This window comes from Eschscholzia californica, unplaced genomic scaffold, assembly GCF_041429995.1.
Source record: "Eschscholzia californica isolate CP2 unplaced genomic scaffold, dmEscCali1.0.p SCAF_1, whole genome shotgun sequence".
Classification (NCBI taxonomy): Eukaryota; Viridiplantae; Streptophyta; class Magnoliopsida; order Ranunculales; family Papaveraceae; genus Eschscholzia; species Eschscholzia californica.
In genome coordinates this window covers 83,263,682-83,287,873 of record NW_028238198.1, presented here as the reverse complement: position 1 = coordinate 83,287,873, position 24,192 = coordinate 83,263,682, and the positions used below count along the sequence as shown (strand labels likewise).

At 36.1% G+C, this 24,192-nt stretch overlaps 2 protein-coding genes and 1 long non-coding RNA gene across 4 annotated transcripts; 2 read left to right on the top strand and 1 right to left on the bottom strand.

Moving 5' to 3' along the window:
* Positions 1-988: 988 nt before the first annotated feature.
* Positions 989-3,912, top strand: LOC147570090 (uncharacterized). The gene is made up of 5 exons (XR_015238967.1): positions 989-1,179; positions 1,264-1,335; positions 2,522-2,585; positions 2,662-2,735; positions 3,637-3,912. It is a non-coding gene; the product is annotated as an uncharacterized LOC147570090 (long non-coding RNA).
* Positions 3,913-15,089: 11,177 nt separating this feature from the next.
* LOC147570089 (thioredoxin H-type 1-like) lies at positions 15,090-16,420 on the top strand. Its single transcript, XM_086656667.1, has 3 exons — positions 15,090-15,417; positions 15,708-15,830; positions 16,025-16,420. Exons 1-3 carry the CDS (start codon positions 15,328-15,330, stop codon positions 16,154-16,156), a joined length of 345 nt encoding a protein of 114 aa, XP_086512793.1. The 5' UTR covers positions 15,090-15,327; the 3' UTR covers positions 16,157-16,420.
* Positions 16,421-18,204: 1,784 nt separating this feature from the next.
* On the bottom strand, positions 18,205-23,003 carry LOC147570088 (protein trichome birefringence-like 11). Of its 2 annotated transcripts, XM_086656666.1 has the most exons (6): positions 22,149-23,003; positions 21,184-22,098; positions 20,113-20,502; positions 19,414-19,572; positions 18,740-19,103; positions 18,205-18,642 (listed from the first exon to the last, which is right to left on the bottom strand). In XM_086656666.1, the coding sequence occupies exons 2-6, from the start codon at positions 21,654-21,656 to the stop codon at positions 18,631-18,633; spliced, it is 1,398 nt and encodes a 465-aa protein (XP_086512792.1). In that variant the 5' UTR covers positions 21,657-22,098; positions 22,149-23,003; the 3' UTR covers positions 18,205-18,630. The 2 variants fall into 2 exon arrangements, with proteins under 2 accessions (XP_086512792.1, XP_086512791.1); XM_086656665.1 differs by having other exon boundaries at positions 21,184-22,387.
* Between the last annotated feature and the right edge of the window lie 1,189 nt (positions 23,004-24,192).

Below are 24,192 nucleotides of genomic sequence, written 5' to 3'. Positions count from 1 at the left end.
TTCACAGAAATACCATGATGCAGGGGCACCCGGCGTGGAGACTTTTTCCATGACCGAACCCGGTCATGGACCAACCGGCCAGGGAGAGTAGATTTAGGAAGTCCTTATTTAGTATAATTATTAGATAAATTAGGTTTAGGTAATTATGCTATTCTAATATTTCAATAATTGGAAAGGTCCAGATTTGAGTCTAGTTATTTAGGCAGTTGCAATATTTTAATTATTTAGGAAAGTCTAATTCAAGTCTATCTAGGAAGGTCCAGAATCCTATAAAAGGATATCTAGTTTGTCTATTATTCGCAGATTGAGAGAAAAACCCCATTGAAGTTTTAATCAAGTTTATTATTTAGAGTTGTTTGATCTTTATTTTCATAGTTCTTATTTAATTATTCATCTCTTTTAATTCCGCTGCGTTTCTACATCAAGTGGTATCTAGAGCCATAAATTTTTTTTTTACCTCTTTCCGGTCTTCATCACTTTTATCATCATGGTTAATACTACTAGCTCGGCTACACTAACTAAGGAGAAAACACCAACCTTTCTATCTGAATGGGACAACATTAAAGAAGGGCTATCTGCAGGTAGAAAGTTGGAAGAAGGTTTCAAGGAGTACAAGAAGGAAACAACAGAAAAATTCGAACGAATCGATCAACGTTTCGATCAACTCACCGATTCCATCAACAATCTTTCCAAGCAACTCAAAGGTATGTGTATCAATCAACCCTCTTCCCGCACTACAAACCCGTCACCCACTACAAAAAAAACGGTCAATAGGGACAGCCAATTTGCCGTATGTCCCTACTATTTTCAAAATAGGGACCAAATTTTAATATCTGTCCCCACTAATATTACAATAGGGACGAATAAATAATTTCAGGGACAAAAAGTAACTTTCGCTCCAAAAGTGGCCAAAATTTTGGCCAAAAATTGGCGCAAACACTCCTTTTTTTCCCCCCTTGGTTTCTCTGTCCTCTTTTTTCGTCCGCAAGAGTTGGGGCACGATTTCTACTCTAGTTCTAGCTAGAGTTTCCCATGAAAACACGATATCCGTCTCTATCTTCCTCTACAACACGATTTCCTTCGTTATTCTTCCTCTACAATCGTACTAATGGCTTCTGTAATTTGTTCATCTTCTTCTTCTAGGGTTTTCTAGCTCTGTTGGCATCTCCTCACCACCGGGTTTGGTTATTCCACTTCTTCTTCTTCTTCAAATTAATCCATTAATTCGAGTTTATAACATGAAATCTCAATTCTGGTTTGCAGCAAATCTTTTCTATTTCAGAGTTACAACCGATTGTTCCACAGTCGGGATTTGTCTAGCAAAACAACGACCAGGTTTGTTGTTGTTCTTCTTCAAATTAAGCAATTGAGAGTTCATAACCGAATCAGCACCGAGAAGAATGATTTAAGGTTTGATCTAAATTATAGATCAGAATAGTTCTCAAATTATAGGTCAAATAGTTCTTATAGGTCATATGCCCTTCTAGAAATATGTAATTAGTCTAAACTTTATCGCTCGGCAATTTCATGTATATTACAAGTAATTTCTTGTGACAAAACCGAATGACAGTTCGTAAAACAACTCATTCTTTTGAATTGAGAAGTGAGAACTGTTCCGAAGGTGTTAAATTGTCGTATACGAGTTCTGTGTTTCAGTTGTCCACTATAGATACAAAATTATAAGCAGAAGGCTTCAATGGAAATATGTAACAATAGTTCAGGCTTTCTATGATTTTTATGCAGCTTTTTTCTGTGTTTTTCCTATATCAGACCTTAGATTTGAAACCCCTTCTTTTTTATATGCTTATTGCTTATGTTAGTTTTATATTACAGTACTTTGAATTGGGTACTTCATGTAATTAATAACAAAATGTATTCCAGATTCCAAATCAATCAGCATGGGGGAGATGATTTAAAATAATCATCTTCTTCACCACCTTGTTTGTCCTCTTTTTCTTCTCTTTTATTTTTCTTATTCTTCTTCTTATCTTTTTGTTTTTCCTTCTCAATCTTATGAATTGATTTCTACTTGTTCTTTGTTTATGAAATGAGTTGTGAATAGAGTTATGGATATGAATTATGTATGAAACTTTATATTCCAGGAACCAGTAAAAGTTGATGCCTCAAGTTCTGTATAACTTGGTGTCTCGAGTTGAGGATAACTTGACATCCCGACTACAGTTTCTTCTGTTTTTTGTAGAAACTTTTTCTCATAATGTTAATTTGCTTGTTCTAATCGGAAAATGTCTCCCAAAGGAATGAACTGCTCACAATTCACTATCACAATTATATAAGATCATTTTCTGGAAATTTTAGTCCTTTCCCGTAGTATGCTTAAGGCTTACGAGCTTACAGAAGCTTGTTCTACAAGGGGACAAAAGGCATCTTAATTTGATTATAGTTTTGAAGTTAATTATATAAAGACGTGAATATTTAAGTTGTAGCCGTTGTTGTAAACTTAATGATGTAGTTTTGGAAATGGTTGTTTTCTTACTGTTCATCTTCCTCTTTCCTGGTGCAGCACATTCTAGGGTTTGTATTGAGTTTCTTTTAGCGTTTTGCTGGGGGGATCTTCGATCATCCAGGTTAGTTATCTTTCCTCTTCTTCTTATTCTTCAAATAGGTTCGTTATTCTTTTTCATCTTCTTCTCATTTTTCAAGATAATACATTGGGAGTTTATGAATGGGTGATATTAAAGTTCTCGTAACGATCCAAGGTCATCGATTAATATGAGGTAACCTTCTCTCCATGGTATCTTGATCCTTATTCTGTTTCCTTGTCATGTAATAGGTATATTAGATGATGGTACTTGATCCTTATTCTGCCCAAGATGAAGGGTGTTCGTTCACCTTTATTCTGCTGCAGCTGCTTTTGCGTCGTAGCCTTATAGACTAGTGTTGTAAGATTGCGAGTTGACCAGCCTTGTAGACTTTTCATTATAGTATCCAATTTTGTCAGGACCTCACAAGTCACACGCGTAAGACGTGAAAAAAGGTGCCTAATCTCTTATAACGGAACACCACACTAGTCGAGATAAACAAACACTAAATTGGAGTAGCACAGCGCCCCCGACTTTATGATCATAAATATTCGATAGTTTAGCATGTTTGTGTTCTCTTTCTGCTAGTACTAAGTTACTAATCTCGTTTATGGAATTAAAATTCATAATTTGTCCAAGTTCAAGGGAAAATATTGATAAATTCCAGGACAAGTTCAGCTAGCATAAATATAATAGTTATTTAATTTAGTTTTTCTTATATGTTAATTTAGTATTCTTAAGATTAACACACTAGTTGTAGTATAATACTTGTTTAATTTGATTTTAGTTAACAAGAAGGTTTTCTATCAGTTAAATAATTATTTACACAATAATGGAGAGTTCAATAATTAATTAATCACTAGTGGATGACACACAGTGACAATATCCACAAAGCAGCTATTTAATTGGTACAAATTTATTTATTGTTTTTGCCTCTTATAGGAAATTGTTTTGTGCATAAGTATAGATGCATCAAATTTTGTCCTTCTGTTCTTTGCTGGGGTATAAGTTCACATGACTTTTTATTTGCATTATATTTTTGTTTTCAATTTTTATTATGACACAAACTGATACAGTGATACTTGAAATTTTGCAGATTGTCTACGATGTTACTGCCATGGATAGTTTCAATCATGTCAAGAAGTGGTTCAATGAGATCGATAGATATGCAAATGATAGTGTCCAAGTTTTTGGTTGGTAACAAATACGATTTGCTATGTCCGACCGGTTTATTAACTTACATCTCAGATGTTCTTTTGTTAATATTTGTTAAATACTCTAGTTCGTAAAGGTTGACAATAACTACAAATAAGATATTTTGGTTATCGATGTTTGAACTCGTTTTAAGTGGAAATATCAAATTTATTTGATTCCAGACAATTTTTATTTGAAAATATCTGCCTCAAATGAAATTCCTGTAATACTTTCAAAGATAGCTCATAGCTTTCTCAAATGTAAGCGATATAAAATTCCAGACGAATCTGTACGGACGGCAATTAATTGTCCTTGGCGAAAGAGAAAAAATTCCCCCCAAATTTTTAGGGACGCCTATTAACTGTCCCAAAACAAGCAAGAGAAATTCCTGCCAATTTTAGGGACAGATATCAATTGTCCCAAATGCGTGCAAGAGAATTTTTGCCAAACTTTCAGGGACAGTTAGTTACTGTCCCTAAAAATCGTTTCTATAGGGACAGTTGCTGATCGTCCCAAAATCAGTATTGGGGACAGACGTTATCTGTCGCTATAACTGTCCCTAAAACTATTTGGGACGCCACTTTCTGGGACGGATAGAAACCGTCCCCAATACTCTACTAGGGACGGATTTTTCATTTTTGGGACGGTTTTTGGCCGTCCCTAATGACCTTGTTTTTTGTAGTGACCTATAAGCTCCCCTCACGACACCAACATACCCCTTTTCGGTCACACCGTTAGCAATCCTTGCCCAATTACACCTCCACCCTTCATCTCAACCAACCCCAACACCCCACAACCATCATCGTTCTCCTTCCCAACTTCCACCATAAACCAAAACCGATCACAAACCGAACCATACCTCCTAACCGAACATCATCACTACTCACCATCACACGAACAACGAATCCCAACCAACAACCAACACACCAACAGTGGGCAACAAACCCAACCTATCGGTCCCTCACGTCCTTTCCCATTGTTTCTCGACCCTCACACCCAATACCCGTTTACCCGAACCGACACCAATCCTCTTTACCAACCACATCCCTTCCTCCCAAACCAACAACCCGACAACCACCATTACCCCCAAACTCGCGACACAATACCACCTAACCAGCCCTATCAACTCCGAGAACTCCCTAACACCACTCGACCCCAAGTTACCGAACCAGCCTCACCGTATCACCTCCAAACCGATCCTCACCAACCTCCACTTAACCGAGACCCATACCAGCCGATATCCCGAAACCGTGAGACCAACCTAAACCCTACCCAAACCCGAGAAATAAACACACCATTCCACCGTACACCCACCCAAACCCAACGGCAACCGATTGTCTTTCAATCCCCTACAACCGATCTCGGACACCATCATCAACAAACCGAAACAGATTTTTTGGATTACGTCTCTAGACTCGAGATTTTTTTTGATGTCATGCAAGTTGAAGGTCCTGAACAGGTACGTTGTGTAACTGGTTATTTATCCAAAACTGCTCTTACTTGGTGGAAACAAGAATCTGAAAATCGTCGTTTATTACACCTACCTCCTATTTCTTCATGGTTAGAATTGAAACCATTAATGTTCTCCCGTTTCCTCCCTCCGGATTATGAGAACCAATTATGTGTTGATTATTTACGTTGCCGCCAAGGAAGACGTTCAGTGGAGGAATATGCTTCAGAATTCCAAAGACTAATTACAAGACTTAATCTCCCAGATTCAAAATCAATGAAAGTAGAGAAATTCAAGGACGGACTTCGGAATGATATTAAGGATTTGGTTAATTTAAGATCTTTTACGTCGGTTTCTGAATGTATTAGTGTATCTTTTGAATCAGATTAACGTTCTATTTTTCGATGACACAGTACGAGAAGTCAAGCAGTTCGAACTCTACCGGATGAATTAGATCAAACCAAACAGGCGGAGGACGGTTCTAAATCACTGTCAGATAATCCTTATAAAAAACCTCCACCAGTTAAGTGTTATCGTTGCTTTGAAACAGGCCACTATTCTAATGCTTGCCCCTCTCGCGGTAAAGCTAATATTGTCGAAAAAAAATCAGATTCCGATTCGGATGAAGATCAATTGGAACGAATTAACACTATTTCGGACAACGGTGACCGGGTTATGTTACTCACTAGGAGAGTTCTTTTCACACCGTTCATAAGGAATTTATCTCAACGAAAAAATTTGTTCGTTACACGGGGAACAGTACTGAATAAAGTGTGTACTATAGTAATTGACAATGGTTGTGTAGAAAATTTAATTTCTACAAAACTTGTTAATTTCTTGGGTATTCCTACAATGATTAAGTCAAACCCGTATAAAACCGCTTGGATTCAATCGGGTACTACTACTCGGGTTGATCGCATGTGTACTATTAATCTTTCTATTGGTTCTTCTTATTTGTCTACAGTTAATTGTGATGTCACCGATATGGATTTATGCCACATCATATTAGGACGGCCATGGCAATCTGATGTTGATGCCACTTACCGTGGTCGTTTGAATGTTTATGAGTTTTCATGGAAGAAGAGGATGGTGACGTTATTGCCAATTGAGGATGGATCGGAGGAACTACATTCTCTTCACAAACGGTTCGGGACGAACCTCTTGAAGAAAGGGGGTGCTGATGCAGGGGCACCCGGCGTGGAGACTTTTTCCATGACCGAACCCGGTCATGGACCAACCGGCCAGGGAGAGTAGATTTAGGAAGTCCTTATTTAGTATAATTATTAGATAAATTAGGTTTAGGTAATTATGCTATTCTAATATTTCAATAATTGGAAAGGTCCAGATTTGAGTCTAGTTATTTAGGCAGTTGCAGTATTTTAATTATTTAGGAAAGTCTAATTCAAGTCTATTTAGGAAGGTCCAGAATCCTATAAAAGGATATCTAGTTTGTCTATTATTCGCAGATTGAGAGAAAAACCCCATTGAAGTTTTAATCAAGTTTATTATTTAGAGTTATTTGATCTTTATTTTCATAGTTCTTATTTAATTATTCATCTCTTTTAATTCCGCTGCGTTTCTACATCATACCATCAAGATCTTAGAAATGCAACCCACTCATATACCTGCCAAAAACCTGCGGATCTAAAAGAAGGTTTGACCCATGCATACGACACAACCCGCCACAACAAAAATCAACTTCCAAAATAACAAAATGATTTCATTATCACCAATTCACCTTGTCTTCTCTTTATGGTCAAGTAGTAAAGACAATTTGGAGATCCACTTTTCACACATAACACGTGGAATTTTCAAAAAAGTTTCTTAAGTATTGCATTGGAAATGCTCCAAGGCCACTCAAATAGTGTTGTTTTGGTAACTTTGCGATATATATGACTTTTTATTGCTTCAAATTGCTGTAAATAATCAATAGAAAATTAAGTCGAATACTCAATTTTAATTTTCTTTTAGTTAAAAATATAAGTTATACTTTTTTTGGTGAAAAACCTAAATTTTTTACATTTCTGTTAAAAATTCAAATATTTGTGTTTTGTTTGGTTAAAAATCCGATATTTTTTGCAAAAATGTCGCAAGGCGTTGGAAGGAGCTCCAAAATTGTTGCAAAGTGATTATAAAGTTGTCGCAAAGTGTTGCAAAGCTGTCACAAGACGTTGCAAAATTGTCGCAAGGCGTTGTGAAGCTGTCGTAAGGCGTTGCAAAGCTGTCGCCAGGTGTTGCAAATTAAAAAAAAAATACTCAGGAAGCTGAAGACAAAAAAAATAACTGACTCTTTTTAACCAAAATCTAATTTTTTGGAGAGTTTTGGCCAATTTCCCAATATTCAATAGTTGTTTGTGTAATTAGCGTAAGATTCTAAATATTGTACAAGTCTGGCAAACAGGACCGGCCCTGGGCCTAGGCGACCCAGGGGCCCCTAAATTTAAGGGGGCCCAAATTTATAAAGCATTATATATATGTAGATAATATTATTATATGTATTATTTATGCATATAAGTATCAAGTTTGTTTGTATAGTAAAGTTTGTAGAGTAGATGGTAAGTAAACCTAAGGTCAAGTGTTCGACTCCCACAATTTTCATTACTTTTTAGATAATTTTTTCCTTTAAAAGTAGTCACTAAAAGTAAAAATGTAAATTCCAAATAACAAAGCTTACCCAAATTGATGGAAGGGTGTCCGAATGCGTAGAACGCTTATAGAATTCTTTTGACCATTCCGGTTATTTTTTTTTTGAGAAATCGACTACGATCTACCTAGTCGTTACAAGACATTGATAATTCATGAGACATGAAGATGTGATGACCATTCCGGTTATTGTGGCTACAGAGAGAAGTTTTTCAAAGTTGAAGTTAATCAAGTCTTACTTGCGATCTACCGTGTCTCAAGAAAGAGTAAACGGATTAGCTTTGTTATCTATTGAACATGAATTAGTTGAGAATATTGACTACACAAATGTGATTAGTGATTTTGCATTAAAAAATGCAAGAAGAGCGGTATTCAAGTAATATTTGTTTCATGTATAATTTTAACAACTATAAATTTTATAAAAAAAAGGTCAAATTTTATACTTTTCGACTTAAAGTATAGGGGTCTCCGTCGATACGTTCGCCTAGGGCCCCCCAAAATTCAGGGCCGTATTGCTGGCAAACTTATTGTTGATTAACACATTTATGTATCTGGGATATCATCCTTAAATGCATTTTTAAAATAGATCATATGTCTCGTATATACAAAATATCTAACTATTTATAAGTAATGATTAAACCATATACATTAAGCCCTGACCCTAGTTTGGACTCGATCAGGACGGGGAAAGAAACCTTGGAAGAGAGAAAAGATGAGATAATATTCAAGCTCTTATCACTGCTATACTTATCATGGCAGGAGTTTTCTTTATGCATTTGGGTTTGAAAAGGGAAAAAAAAGATGTTAGAAACATTGAAAATTGGTGTACTTTTTCTTCTTATTAGCTTCACACATGATCTGTGCAAGGGCTTGTTCCTAACCAAAATGACCTTGATCTTCTGGTAATGAATAGTTCGTACAAATTTCTTTGAAGCTAGACAGCTAGTTTTGCTCTTGGGATTGGCACTGGCTTGGGTTAGGTTTTCTTTGGTTCAAGTTTAGATTAGGCTCAGTCGAGGCGCTATGAGTGAGGGTGTGTCAAGAGCAATTTGAATTAAGCACGAATAGATCCACCCAAAAATTTATCCAAGTGCTCACTCGAAAATGTTAATTCTCTTGAGTGAGCAGTGGTGATGTTGATATAGAAACCTAAAGATTGGGAACTTTTTTTTTGAGTCGACAAGAAACTATCATTTGAACTCACCCCATTTTTTTGCTTAATTGGTTTTTATAATTTCGTCACAGTAATATAAAGGTTATTTTTTGTCACAACTTACCGACCATGTAGCACACTGATAGGCGCGAATGGCACTTCCATGTTCAATCAAGACATGGTCATATAGCATAACATTGTTATAAACTCCAAAGAGAGTTACTTCATGTCGGTTGTCCTAATCAAACTCAAAGTGGGTCAAATCGAATGAAAAGTCTACATTTTGAGATCAATATGAGCGATTATCTTAAAATCCAACTGCCAGTACCACACACGTAAGTTTGTATATGTCTCTAAAGAAAAATGATAGAGAACAAGAAAATCCAGACATACATCTTATGTGGCTTGGTGTGATTCACTAGACAACGAATCACGGCAAGCCACATAGGATGTATGTCTAGAATATGTCAGGATTTTCTTGTTCTCTATCATTTCTCGTCTCTAAATGGAAGTTTAATTAGTATCGGGCTATGAGTAATGGGGGAAAAGGCCCATGATACAAAGTGGTCCAAAATCAGAGAATTTTATTGAGATATGGGCCTCATTTAATGAGTGATAGGTACAGACAATCATTGAGATAAAAAGCTCTGAAATGTTTCAGCTTTCAGACTCAGAAAGTTTCTGATTCAGACGGTATGATGGGAAAGGAGGAGAAATCTGACAAAAAACTTCAATGAGAAAGGGCCAAACTAGACAGACACAAAGAAAGGCGAAATATCAACTAGATGTGGGCTCATTGCTTGTACTAAGCATTTATTTTCTGGTTTTGCTATGGCCACAGTGACCCTTTCCATTGATCGTTTTAAATTTCGTGTCTATATATCTCGTTACAAGTTTTGAAATACGTATATTTATTAGATTTCAAAATTGGTGTTTTACTTAGTTGATGATAAAGGATAATCTGACATTTTAAAGAATTTTGTTTCCACATGATGGATTTAATTTATTTCAAAATTTTGTCGCAAAAATAATGGGTAAGTTTGGTACCATGACAACTGCATTAATTTAGAGAGAAAAATGAGAGACAAAGATAATTAAAGTCCATTAGTGGTCCTCGTCGATTCGAATCTTAGAGAATGGAGCACGTTTCTCTCACCACTAAATATGTAAAGTATATCATAGTTTCATGGTGTATTTGTGAGAATAGTCCCACATGGGAGAATGGGTAACTAGCAACCAAGAATATAAAGTATAGGTCCTCTCCACTCATTACCAATTGGTTTTGAATTGGATGGCCACAAACTTAACATGGTATTAGAGCTAGGCCCCACACGTGATAGGCTTAAAAGCCACACGTGCTCCACGTCACCCGTAAAAAAAAAAAACACGTGTTAGGCTCAAAGAACGCCACACGTGAAGGAGCGTGTGAGAATAGTCTCACATGGGAGAATGGGTAACTAGCAACCAAGAATATAAAGTATAGGTCCTCTCCACTCATTGCCAATTGATTTTGAGTTGGATAGCCACAACAAGACACAATTTTACGAAAATTATTTAGTTCAACTGAAAGGAAATTAAACTAAGAAATCTTACCCATTTTGTGAGTTCTACCCACTGGAGTAAAGCTTTATGTCTATCAAAATAATAAAGCAAAGTCGATTAAAAGGCATGTGTAAATGAAGACAGAGAGATAGAAAACTAGAATTTAGCGGAAAGTTGTAACTTTTAAATAGACTAGATATGACCCGTGCCTACGACACGAATGCTTTTGTTGAATAAAATTATGAATCTAAGAAACTAAAGTTATATATAATGTTTTATTCTCAAAATTTGAATTAGACTAATGAATTGAACAAAAAACAATAATTACGAAATGTAAAAAACGGTATCTAGATATATATGCTTGATTGGTTGTTTGCTCAGACCTCACATGCCCTCACCAGAAACACTCGTCGACATTGAATTAAGCACTTTAAGTGTGTTAGTGTAAATGGCTTAAGAAATTAATTGATGTAGTGTTAGTGTAAATGGCTTAACAAATATACTTAAAATTTGTGGCAATTAACAAACTTAATGAGGGGGAGATAGAACCTAAAGGTGAAGTCATTTTGTAGTTGTTTAGTTTGTAGAGATAAAAAGGTTGGTAGAAAGAAAAAGTATGAGAAAAAAGATGAAGTCATTTTATAGTTATTTAGTTTAGAGAGATAAAATTATGGACATGATGAAGAAAAGAAGAAAGGTTGTGTCGTTATAAAGATAGCAGATGTGACGCCCCGTGTTCCGAATCACGGTTTGCCCGGCAGTTTATAAAAGAAACTCGGTCTAATACTAACTCAAACCAGTTTCCAATATAAACCCAAGCCAAAACTCTCATCACGGGTTACAAATCAAGAACAAACACAGCGGAAAATCAAATATAGTTTAAACCTTTTGAAAATATGCTCGGAAAATATGTAACCCAAAATAGTTTTCATAAAGAGAAAACAACTTGCATTCATGTTTATGAATAGTTCACAGAAGAGACTGAATTTGGACAGAGTCTCCTCTATAACTTGAACATATCAAACCTGGAAAAACCTGTCAAACATTCATACATATCTCACAAACTTCTAAATAACAATAGCATCAAATAAAAAGTGATAATGTGCATACTATTTACATGTGTACAATCGCAAACGAGTGAGAGAACGATCCTAAATATTCTAGATGATACATATATAATATTAACGTTGTGATTATGTTGAAAATATAATAGAAATTACAATCTTACATAATGTGAACCGTCGAAGTAAACTATGTCACTCCGGGTCACCAATACCTGCAACTGAACAACAACAAATATGAATGAGATAACCCGAAGGTCAGCTCAGTAGGATACCTAGACATCCTACCCGCACCACACAAATCAACATTTTAATATATCAATAGTTATAAGTGTTACATATATACAGAGATATCAATATGCACACGAAGCAAAGCTCATCTAAATGACAAACTTACCGGATTTGTGATTCCTTTTGCCAGTTCTATATTATGGGTTCCCTGGTGATATTATTTTTGTTTTGTTGCTTTGCATTCTTTGTTCTATGTTTTTCCAAATAAGGCTAAAAGAACCCAATATTTTTTAGCACAATTAAAGTGAAGAAAGTTAAAAAAACCTATATCAAAATTTACCAATATAATAGCTAACATGAAGACAAATAAATTGTGAACTTGTAGTTACCATGGTTTGGTAGAAATGTAGAACAAAAATCAACTGAGTTTCCTCTTTCACATCTTTATGCCATATTTTCTGGTTTATAAACAAATATTTGATATGAGAAACAAAAACATTGAACACAAAAGAAACATAAACATTGGACTATAAATAGAATAAAATGAATTTTGCAAGTTGAACCATCTTCAAATCAACCAAGAAATTGTACTATGAGATTCACAAATTAACCTTGAAACAACTTTGATGAAGAAAGAAACACAGACATTGGGCTCTGAATACAATTAATACTTGCACCTTGAATTCAACTCTCTAGGATGAACCAACATCAAATTAATCAAAAAATGTTAAGATCAGGTCCACATTAACCGGTAGCAACTCGAAAAACAAATATATTGTGAAATTGTAGTTACCATGGTTCGGTAGGAATGCAGAACGAAAATCAACTGATTTGCCTCTTTCACATCTTTACGCCATATTTTCTGGTTTATAAACAAATATTGAATATGAGAAACAAAAACATTGAACACAAAAGAAACATAAACATTGGACTATAAATAGAATGAGTATAGACACCTTAAAACAAATTCTGCGAGGCTGAACCATCTTCAAATCAATGAAGAAATTGTACTATCAGATTCACAAACCTTGAAACAACTTTGATGAAGAAAGAAACACAAACATTAATACTTGCATTTTAATTCAAATCTCTAGGCTGAACCAACATCAAATTAGGTCCACATTAGTCAGTGGCAATTAAAAAAAATTAGAAAAATATTCTATGATCGATTTTGAATCAACTTCAAATTAGTGTTATTCCAAACCAAGCAAATGTATTATATAGATTGTTGTCCAACTTCCCTCCATCGATTTCGAATCAACTTCAAATTAGTGTTATTCCAAACGAAATTAAAATAGAGACAAATATGCTAAAAATTTAGAAAGAGAAACTGTATAAATTACATATGAAGATGGAGGTGAAGATGAAATCAAGCAAATGTATTATATAGATTGTTGTCCAACTTCCCTCCATAAGATTTTTAACTAAAACTCCCATCATTTAGTTTGTAACTGAAAATCACTTAATTAGATTAAATAGAAAATGTGAGAGGTTGATTAAATAGGAAGAAATTTAGTTTGTAACGGCCAAATTAATGACTTTTTAACGTGAATCACAATTGGAAGGATCTAAAGGTTAATATTAGTGTTGATCTGCGACGGACGGTTGGATTTATCCCAATGTTTGTCCCAGTCAACAATAAATAAGAGCTATGCACGTATTATTTGTTTTGTTAATCTTAAATAAATAGAGGGTCAAGATTTATCATGGGATAACGGACGGCTAGATTTATCTTTAGTTTGTCTTTGTTTTGTCTTTGGTTTGTCCCAGTCAGCACTCAACATCCTGTTTTATATAATAGATTGGCCCAAGAAACATTACGTATATAAAATGAAAAATATGGTGTGTGTATGGACCGAAAATTTTCTTTAGACATTAGACTATCCAATTGGATCAAATTGATTTTTATCGTAAATGGTAATTGTGCAAGTTGATTATATTTACATCCAAGGGTATGTAGGGCAGTCGCTGGCTCACTGCCGCCTCTGGTTAAGAAAACGTAGGAGTTCATGTCAATTATAAAGTTTATCGTTTACAGGTATCTTGAAAAAAATGGGGTAGTTGAGCTGGTAAGGGCAGAAAGGGTTTTTTTTTGACTAATGGCATGCACATGTCTCGTGGGGAAGAAATTGACTAATAATGTGACACAATCACTAAATGACATTTTCAAAAAAGTACGTACGTACATCCGAAAAAGATAAATCACAAAAGGAGGGCTCACATATGTGAAAAGCGAGGGTCGGCGGTAGGGGTGTCAACGGGTCGGTTCCGGTTCGGGTATTTAACTATCCAGAACCGGAACCTATAAATCGTAACGGTTTCGGTTCTTGACGGTTCCGGTACCGGTACCTCAATCAAAGGATCCAGAACCGGAACCTTTAAAATTCTCGGGTACCCATCGGGTATCGGGTACCCATTGGGTATCCACAAAAGTATATCAAATATTTCTTAAAGTAGAAGAATTTGCATGAATCTAGTGAAAAGAAATATCATAAACGACATAGATCCTTAAATAAGCAAATATCTCGGGTACAATAGTTGATGAGTATAAGAGATTAGAGATTAGGGGAATCAAGAAAGAAGAAATGAACCTTTATGTTAGATTAACTCGCTCACTTTTGTGTTTTATAAATTAGTTTTCAACCAAGGAAAAGAGGATTTGAGAAATTTCATAACTTGGTGAGTTGGTAACTTGGTGAGAAAAACCCTGACGTACAAGAATACTATATAATCTAGGGTATTTTTTCGTATTATCTCGGGTACCCATTACCCGTCGGGTACCCGGCGGATATACCCGATAAGGACCCGCCTCCTAGTCGGGTCCTTTCGGGTATACCCATTTAAGACCCGATTTCCTTAATGGATCTAAAACCTATACCCAGTACCTACCCATTAAGACTCGGGGTCGGTTCGGTTCTCGGGTAAACGGGTACCCATTGCCACCCCTAGTCGGCGGCTTGGGCTAAACCGATCATTTGTTAACTCACAGCCCTCCAACCGGGCTTTTATATTATTACGAATTTGTAACTTATTCACCAAAAGTATTTGTATCAGTCAAAGAGGGATCGCCAAATTTACACTTTAAGTTTTTCAGATATGAGGGTTAACTTTACTTGAATGATTATATCTAACCTAAACATCTTCAAACAATATTTTTTTTTTTAAAAGTCGGTGTCACATTCTAGTAGTGGTGGACATGGTACTAATAATAGTAGTTGGAGGTTGGTGGTATTTTATTTCTTTTATAGGTAAAGATAATATTTTCATATTTTCTCTTGTTTCGTTCTTTCACAGTTATCCAAATGTTTTTGGGCAAAAAAAAGAATGTTCATAATCTCTTTCGATAAATCATGGACTAATATTATACATTTTTTTTTTAAATCGTGAGGAGGACTACATGTAATTGCATCTTAGCAGTGGTATTTTAATCAATTTAAAAGGACTGCATAGGTATCACCTGAAATTGCAGGTTTTTTGTTTGGAATTCTATTCGATAATTTCAGAGAAAGAGAGATGGCAGCCGTTGAGGGACAAATTATCGATTGCCACAGTATAGAGGTTTGGAACGAACACCAACAAAAGGGCATTGAGAGCAAGCAACTAGTACAACTCTAACCCCACCTCTTTCATTTTGCTTTTAACGTTAATTTCATCGTTCCATAGAGTCGTCGGGTTTATCGTTCTTATACTATCTTCTTTTTATCTGATTTGTGTGTCTGATTCGTCTGAAATTTTGTCATAGCATGAAATTTGACATGGACTGATCATCTATGCCTATTTGAGTCAGACATACATATGACTGAATGAAGAGTCAACTGTCCAAGACAATTTGTTGAGACATACATTAGACAGGGGATGTAATTAGTAATATTTGATCTAATTATCGTATGCAGGTTGTCATTATTTTTACGGCTTATTGGTGTGGGCCATGTCGGATAATTTCTCCAATAGTGGCCGAGATGGTCAAGAAGCTTCCTAGTGTCATGTTCCTCAAGGTCGACGTCGAAAATTTGGAGGTATGATCAATGTTAAATCCTAAGTTATGTCTTTCTCGTGTTTTAAAATTGAGCTACGATTCTATGCGGGTAAAGTAAAACCCTAATCATAACCTATAGTGCTATCTCTATGTAAACCATTTCACGACTATTATCCGTTCTTTGATTTTTGAACTTCTAAAGCTAATTAAAATAGTGTATGGATGTATTTGCAGACAGTTGCCGGAGAATTTAAGTTAAAAGCGATACCAACATTTGTATTCATGAAAGAAGGAAAAGAAATAGACAGAGTTGAGGGTCCACACGTTGAGACGTTAGGCCTCACGATCAACAAGCACTTGGTGTAACTGGGCTTCTTTCTGATGGGCTATTTTGATGTTCAATAATAACGCTACGTTACCGTATTTGTTCACGTATGCTTTAAATTGTTGTCCTACTCCAAAGTGATGTTGTTAGATACGTTTGTCTGGATTTTGAATTTGCTTTTTATTGCGATGTTGAAAGACATGAATGTGGAACTTGTTTCAAATTGTTGTGGTTATTTGAATCAAGTATCTTCACTCTTCGTCATTTTATGTTGAAATCGGCAATGTTTGATGTTTTTTTCCTCATTTGTGGTCGTGGTTGGTTAAAAGCTTAACTCTTATAAGGGCTAAAGACGTCTCCTTCCTTCACAAACTCCCACTCAGATTTGCGCCCCTTATAAGGGCTAAAGACGTTTCCTTCCCTCGCAAACTCCCGCTCAAAATTTGAGCCCCTCATGAGGGCTAAAGACGTCTCCTTCCCTCACAAACTTGCCCTCCTAAGGGCTAAAGACGCCTCCTCCTTTCTGAAACTCCCACTCAAACTTGCTTGAGGGACACACCTTTAACACTTAGAGGGGTCGCCTCTAAAACTTCTTTTTTAGAATTGTCTGGGCCCAATCCACCCAATATAATCCCTAAATTTTATAGCCCGACCGATCCGCCCCGTGGAAACCCAGCCCGGACTAATTTCCCACACAACGGTCCCTTTTCTTTTTCTTCTCTCTCCCTCTCTTTCTCTCTCTAAAAGATTCAAAGATGATGATGCAGCAGATGTTAGCCCTAAAATCTCAAACTTTCTTCTTCAACACTCATCTTCCCTTTGAAATCAAACCAATATCTCTATCCAACCACATTTCCTCTTCAACCCCATTTCCGTGGAAATTAAGATCAACATCTCGTTTGATCGTCGCTGCCAGAAAGCAGCGAAAACGTATTGGCTGGAGAAGATCGGGAAAATCAGCAATTGAATCTGCTCTTTTAATCGCTTCTAAACTTAATTTCTTTCCAGAACCACTGAATTTGATTATTAAAGAAGGGCTTGGTGGGAGTGGAAATGGTGGTGGTTCTTGGAATAGATTTGGAGGACGGGGAGGAGGGTTTGATGGGTGGAACAGTAAAAGGAAAAACAATTTAGGGTTTTTGAAGCTAGTTTTGGGTGTTTGTGGTTCGATTTTGTTATTGATTTTCTGGAAAGAATTTGAGAGTTTGGGTGATTTAGGGTTTGGGATTCTAGGGTTGATTTTGTTGGGAATTATAGAGAAAGATTGGAAGAGAGGGGTTAAAGGTTGGATGTTTGGGTTTTGTTCTTGTGCTTTGATGGTTATTTTGGGGTTAAAGAGAAAGGAATTGCATAAATGTGTTAATGGTTTTAGGGTTCCTTCACCCATCATGAACTTTGTTAGGAGAAGAAAGAGATGGAGAAGAAGGGTTATCTGAGAAAATCCAGATAAATTTTAAAAACTTGAGAATACAGCTTTTGTTGTTGTTATTTCTTTGATTCAATTTTGTTCTGTAAGAGATTTTTGATATTTGGTTTTGATAATTTGAAAGGGAAACAGTAGAATGTATGTGAGCTTCTTTTGAATTTGTGAGTTTGTTTCTATATGGATTTTGTTTTCGAAATTGTCATTTATCTTAAAGAACCATTAATATATTCCTACTACAACAATTATACAACAAGGTTGTCTATCACCCTTTGGTGCAGTGGTTTGACACTGGAATCAAGTCTCGGCGGTCGCAGTTTGCCACCAAGATTTATCCCATGTAATTTAAGCAAACATAACAAGAGATCGCCCGACTTTTAATTTCTTCTATAAAACTTTCCGCTCCGATCTTATTCCTCAGCGTGCTTTGTGGCAGTGTAATAGGACCGATAACCATTTCGACGATTCTTTTGATGTATGATTTCTCCATCTTTTGGAGCCCTAAAAATCTTACTAGCTAAATATGGCTCAAAGGTGGCAGTTGGATGAAGATTAAAGAAAGTGATCTTAAACTATATGAAAACTGAAATTACTGGGTTCTCATTAGCCTCAATTTGACTGTTATGTATCTTAAAGAACTACTTTCTTACTTCAAAGGGGAAGAAATTGAAATGTCAACTTGTTTAAAAATAATGTGTAAATTTACAAGTCTCTCTCTCCCAAGTTGAGGACCAAGATGGTCTTCAAAAAACCATACAAAAAGAACTCCAATATCTTCCAATCTAATCTATACAAATTACAAATAAACAAGGGAATATATGTATTCTACTTGTATAACTTTCACTCAGAATAATTTATAGTCCTCATGACACTAATTAGAATCACGATGTGTATTTATACCCACCCGGTTCTTCGCCAAGAACCAGACCAATCAATTGCCCTCAAAATCGGGCTTTCCATGAATCGAACTGCAATCATCTACTAGTAAAAACTCGGGTCTGTCACAATCTCTGCAAAAATTAACACATTCTCTCATTTCTCTTCATATCCGGAGGTTGTGACAATTACTGTGAGAAAAAGCTTGTATTATCCTCAATGAGCTGTCTGTGTATGAAAATATAACACGGATTAATTTTGGAACATGGATTTCATTTTACTACATATTGGTAGTTCATTTCGACATGAGAATTAGAAATCATACCTGTGAATGACGCTTGGTTGAATGCTGTGTTCTGGCTGCGTAATTTCTTAGGAAGAGTGCATAAAGAATCTCGTTCCATGTATCAGGAACTCCAGGCAAGCACCAATGGCTACAGTCCTGTCTGTGAAGAGGGGCACGGCCGGCACGCGAATAGTACAAAGATGAATGGCCGTCTTTTCTCCGAGATGTCATCTGGGTAACGTTCAAAATATCCAAGGAAGATAATCGAGTCTTGTTCGAGTAATTTGAGAGTACCTTGTTGAATATGTGAAGTTCAGGCCATGTTTGAGATGGCAACAATGGCAACCCTATTGCTGGTACTTTTTCTAAGTGACAACTTCCTCCGGTCTTCCAATCCCCGCCTCTGTATAATGTAGCTTATTAGTGAACAGTTACTAGGGATTTATGTAATCTCTGTTGGATTTCAAGACTCAGTTTAGTATAGTTGTGATATTTTCTGAAGTACTCCTAACTTCGCTTTTTAGCATAATAAGATTCGGAAATAAGCAGCTTCTATCCATTACAAAAATGGAAATCCCAAACTCAGACTACATCTGATTAGGCTTTTGGAGGGAAAAACTTGCTTTCTAAAGTGATCAACTGACAAAGATCACATTGAAAAGAACCAAATCTGACAATCGAAAAATAGATGAAGAAAGAGAATTTTTACAAACCTGAAATGCACAGGTGCATAAGTGCGAAAGAAGACCTGGGTCTTCGTCATATTCACTTCACGACCTATCCAATCAACCAAGGTCTCAAGCGATCGCTGATATGCTTCCGGTACAGTCATATTCATCTTTATTTCCTCACCTTCTTGGAAATAACAACCCCTAATCAATCAAAAGGAAGAAAACAAAAAAAGATCAATTTGTAGATTTTACCTATGCTAAAGAATTTAAAGTCGTGGTTACATCTAAGTTATTCATTGAAAACCCTCTTTCTAAGCTATTCAACTTGAAGTTTCTATATTTCTTTTGTATACAAACTAAATATCGAACCATGTAATACAAAACTTGGGTGATGTCTGGGTCTAAAGGTATAGCAGTTGGATCCACCCTTTCCTAGTTCATTATCCCGAAAGAACACCCACAAAATTTTGAAGGCTACAGTTTGACATCCCGTGGAATATTGCAATTATACACAGACAAAGTATCCTTAGGTTCACATGTGTTAGGCAAAAAATGGTTTGAACATTTCTCGTTTGTGAATAAAGCAAAAGTTCAAGCTTGAAATCAAACGAAGCCTAAAAGCTATATAATTTCCTTGTGCTTGTGTAAAACTATTTTACTAACTACACCCAGGTATCAAATGCATAAAATGAAAAACAAATAAGTAATAAATAAACCGACAAATTAAGGTAGACTCATTACCCTCTTATCGTTTTCTCATAGTTCCACCAGTGTCCAGTGTTAAAAATTAGTATATCTGCATCCCTCCATTGCCAAGAAGTCCAATCCAGCCGATCCAATCTCAGTGTAGTTTTCACTTCCTTAGGGGAGCCAGAAGGTGCTCGGCCCTGAATAACTAGAAATGGCGCTCTATAGTATTCAATTGTGCAATTATAATCCCTAAACATGAATACCAAGAACCCATTATGTTTTGTTATTGGGCTCCCGTTCACTTCGTAAATTGAATTCTTGTCTGGGATTACTGATGAAAGCATGCAGAGAAGTGACTCCCATTGATTTCTACCAATTGAATCTCCAACAAATGCTAGTCGTTTGTTCCGAAGCTTTTCTAACATTGTCTTTGCATCAAATCTTTTACATGAAAACAAGAATAGCATAATCAAAGGAAGTTAGTTTATGATATTCGGTAAAATGAAGCCGGAAAGCAGAAATGACAAACTAGATATCAATTGGTTCAAAAATTGTAAACAATGAGCATTCATCCATCCATCACAAATAGCTAGCAATCCAACTTGAAGAGTTAAACCCGAACCAAGCGCCGCTAAATTCAACCCAAAAACGAAATTTATGCATTCAAAAGGTTGAAGAGGCGAAAACCCAAACTTAAATAGATAATAGGGATTTAGCACAAATTAATATTCCATGTTTTGTGCCAAGTTTCTAGAATAGAATGAGAAGCCAACACAAATATGAAGATGAAAAAAATATGAATAGTCTAGGGTAATCAAAGCTGTTTTGAACTAAAGTAACCCCCAAATTCCATAATATGAGGAAGGTTAAGCACAAAACTAAACTTTTGAGCTTTTAAGTCAGAATTGAAGGTTTGTTTTGAGGATTTCTATTCAATTATCAAATTAAACACACAAAGAACTCTAACTAATCAACAATTAATAGTATGTCACAACATATAATTTGGCAAATTTAGGGGAAACTCACACCATAAAAACAGGAAATTTTGAACTACACAATGAACAATTAGGATCTAAATAGAACATAAACAAGTTTAAAGAAGGAATCTAGGAAGATTAAAACCTGGGCAAGTTGCAATTTTGGGGTTGCCATCTCCATTTGGTGTAAAAATCATCTGGTCTTCCATTTTCAGTACACCTAAACCCTTCATCCAAAAGCTTGCAATCTTTTGACTGATACAAAGGATAAGTTTCATCCCAAACCCATTCACCATCAAACAAATCACATTCTCTACTACCCTTTTCACCATCAAGAAATCCAACTTTTTCACTACTTGATTCATTATTAGATCCCCCCAATAATAGAAATTTCTGAGGTTGGCCATGAAATCTAAATCCTTTAACTATAACTCTATAATCCAAGTAAAAGAATCCAAACAAAAAGCAAAATAAAGTCAAAAAGAATAACCCAAGGATCCCTAAAGTAGGTTCAATGGGTTTTAAACGTTTAAGCCTCTTGAATGCTTCCAAGTAAGCCATGGTGGTTTGTGGGTCTTGGGTAGTAGTAGTAGTAGTTATTGAAGCGTTTTTAGTCATCTAGAGAGAGAGAGAGAGAAAAACTTCTATTTCGAGAAACTGACAATGGGTTTTCATCAGAAGAAGAAGATTACAGTATTAGAGAAGCATTCATGGCGGATAACTTTTATGGAAAGATGGGTTTCTAAAAATAAAGCTACAAAAAAGTATCCATGGCGGAATCAAGTTAATTTTACTTTGTTCAGAACAGGGTAGAGAGAGAAGATGGGAAGTATGTGCTAAAATATGATCACGTTCTGAGGAAAGAGAGAAGAGAGAGAAGAGAGAGAAGAGAGAGATTAGTAAAAGTGATTAACTTTAATGGAAGATGGGAAATCTCTGTTACTAGTGTTTAAGTAGAGAGAGAAAACTGTCGGGTTCGTGGCTTCGTGGTCCGCGCGGATTGAAATTTTATAGAGAGAGAAAGTGGGGACAGTAAAGGAAACCTAATTATAGACAAACTCTTAAATCAAACTTCTGATGTTCTACGTCTAGTACGAATACAACGTAAACGAATTAAGCGATGGCAACCGTTGGATTCTGATTTCAATTCTCAAATAGTTTCTTTTTACGGTTAGATATGAAGACGGTGCGTGGGACCCACAAATATCGATTGTGTTATACTATCATAATTTTGATACACCGAATAAATTACTAGGTTAAGACAGAATTATGGCGGTAAAACGTTTTTAGGTTTTAAAAGAGGGATTTACTCTTTCTATTCCCAAATTACCCCTATGTGTATGACTAAGGATTTTGGGAGTTAAATGAGGGTAAATTAGGTAATTAGAATTAGTTGTTTAATCCATAACCGTTAAAGTACGAGCACGTTTAATTGGGTGGCAGTGATCATGGGAATAAGAAGTAGTGGGACCCCGTGGGGAAGGAAGCGGTTTATTTCATGCAAAATGTACTCCACTTGCTTGTTTTCACCACCAACTAATATTCCAATGAAGAATGGATGTTTGTGACATTTAAATTTTCCTTATCTTTCTTTGTGCCCTTTGTGTGTGTGGGTGTTTTTTTCCCCCTGTTGAAAGGTGTTTTGTTTTATTTGGGTGGATATGGATTTATGGTTGGTTATAAGAGAAATTCTATTTATCTATTTATTTGTCATATGTGACGATATGTCACTTTGGTCCCTTCCTACCCCTCTATTCTGATGTGAAGACGTACCATTTGAATGTAAAACAAATGGAGTGAAAATATGTTTAAGCGCGACATCGGAATATCAGGCGGAGGGTTTGAGGAGAGCTGAAATGGGGTGATGGATAGAATTGGAGGGTTGGAACAAGGACGAATAGAACTTTTGATAGTTATAATAAACTTCTATTAGATCGACATATAAAAATTTATTGAATGTGAATTAGATATGGGTATACATATTGTTATAATTAAAAGTCGCGGAAGCTATCGAACCTATCCTAGAAATTGATCCGATTATGAAGATTAATCGAAAAGCTAAGCCAAAATCTAAATATGCAAACAGAAATTAACGAGGTTCGGCCTAAAGCCTACGTCCTCGGGCGAACAAAAAATCTTTATTGAAGGATAGATGAAGACGACTAGCACAACCCGCAAGTTCGTCCCAAGATGGTACCGTATAGTAATAACCTTCTATACTAAATCTTCGACGACCGAGAAATTCAACACCGCTCAAAACTATGAACAAAATCTCTCTCACTTGCTCTCTCTCTCTAGCTCTCTCTAAAGAGTTGTTATTGAGTTGTTTGTTGGTTGTGTTGGTGTGTTGAATACAAATACTCAAACCCCTATTTATACATTATAGCCACCGACCCATAATAGGAAGTAGGAATTTGTAACCAAATTTTGGAAACACCAAAATTGAGAAACCAATTGCAAAAACCGCCATTAATAATTGGTGCCAATTTGCAAAACCGCCTTTAAGCAAATTGGAAACCCATCCATCCAATTCAAACCGCCCAATTCAAAATTTGGAAACTTCCTCTTACAATTCTCCACCTCGTACGCAATTTGATAAACTTCAAATTTTGGACGAACACCAGGATACTCCTTGTAAGATATATTTGCTTCTTGTAACTTCATCCGACTGCACCATATGACCATGGTTGCCTACGTACCCTTTTACAGGATCAAGCCTACCGTAGTTCTACCAACCCTTCACATAAAGATTACCTTGTCGCCATTACGCCCTTTCGGACAACTTAACACGAGCCGATTTGTAGCAATTCCAAGCAATGCTGAAACTTGCTACACGTCACCACTTTAGTCAACATGTCCGCGGGATTCTCATCTGTGTGTACCTTCATGAGAGAAACATCACCTTCCTCTATGACATCTCGTACAAAGTGATAGCTGACATCGATATGCTTAGTACGAGCATGATGGACCTGATTCTTCGCCAAGTGGATCGCACTTTGACTATCACATCATACATCTACGCACTCCTGCTTAACCCCTAGATCATCCAGAAGACCCCACAACCACAATGCTTCCTTCACACCCTCGGCCATAGCCATATACTCGGCCTTCGTAGTAGATAACGCAACTGTAGATTATAACATCGATCGCCAAC

Excerpts from the sequence above, each read along its gene's own strand:
- LOC147570088 (XM_086656666.1), bottom strand. The coding sequence starts at position 21,656 with ATGACTAAAAACGCTTCAATAACTACTACTACTACTACCCAAGACCCA. Across the intron at positions 20,503-21,183 it reads CAAAATTGCAACTTGCCCAG|ATTTGATGCAAAGACAATGT; the intron begins GTTTTAATCTTC and ends TTCATGTAAAAG. Across the intron at positions 19,573-20,112 it reads TATGAGAAAACGATAAGAGG|GGGTTGTTATTTCCAAGAAG; the intron begins GTAATGAGTCTA and ends TTGATTGATTAG.
- LOC147570089 (XM_086656667.1), top strand. The coding sequence starts at position 15,328 with ATGGCAGCCGTTGAGGGACAAATTATCGATTGCCACAGTATAGAGGTT. Across the intron at positions 15,418-15,707 it reads GCATTGAGAGCAAGCAACTA|GTTGTCATTATTTTTACGGC; the intron begins GTACAACTCTAA and ends TATCGTATGCAG. Across the intron at positions 15,831-16,024 it reads TCGACGTCGAAAATTTGGAG|ACAGTTGCCGGAGAATTTAA; the intron begins GTATGATCAATG and ends ATGTATTTGCAG.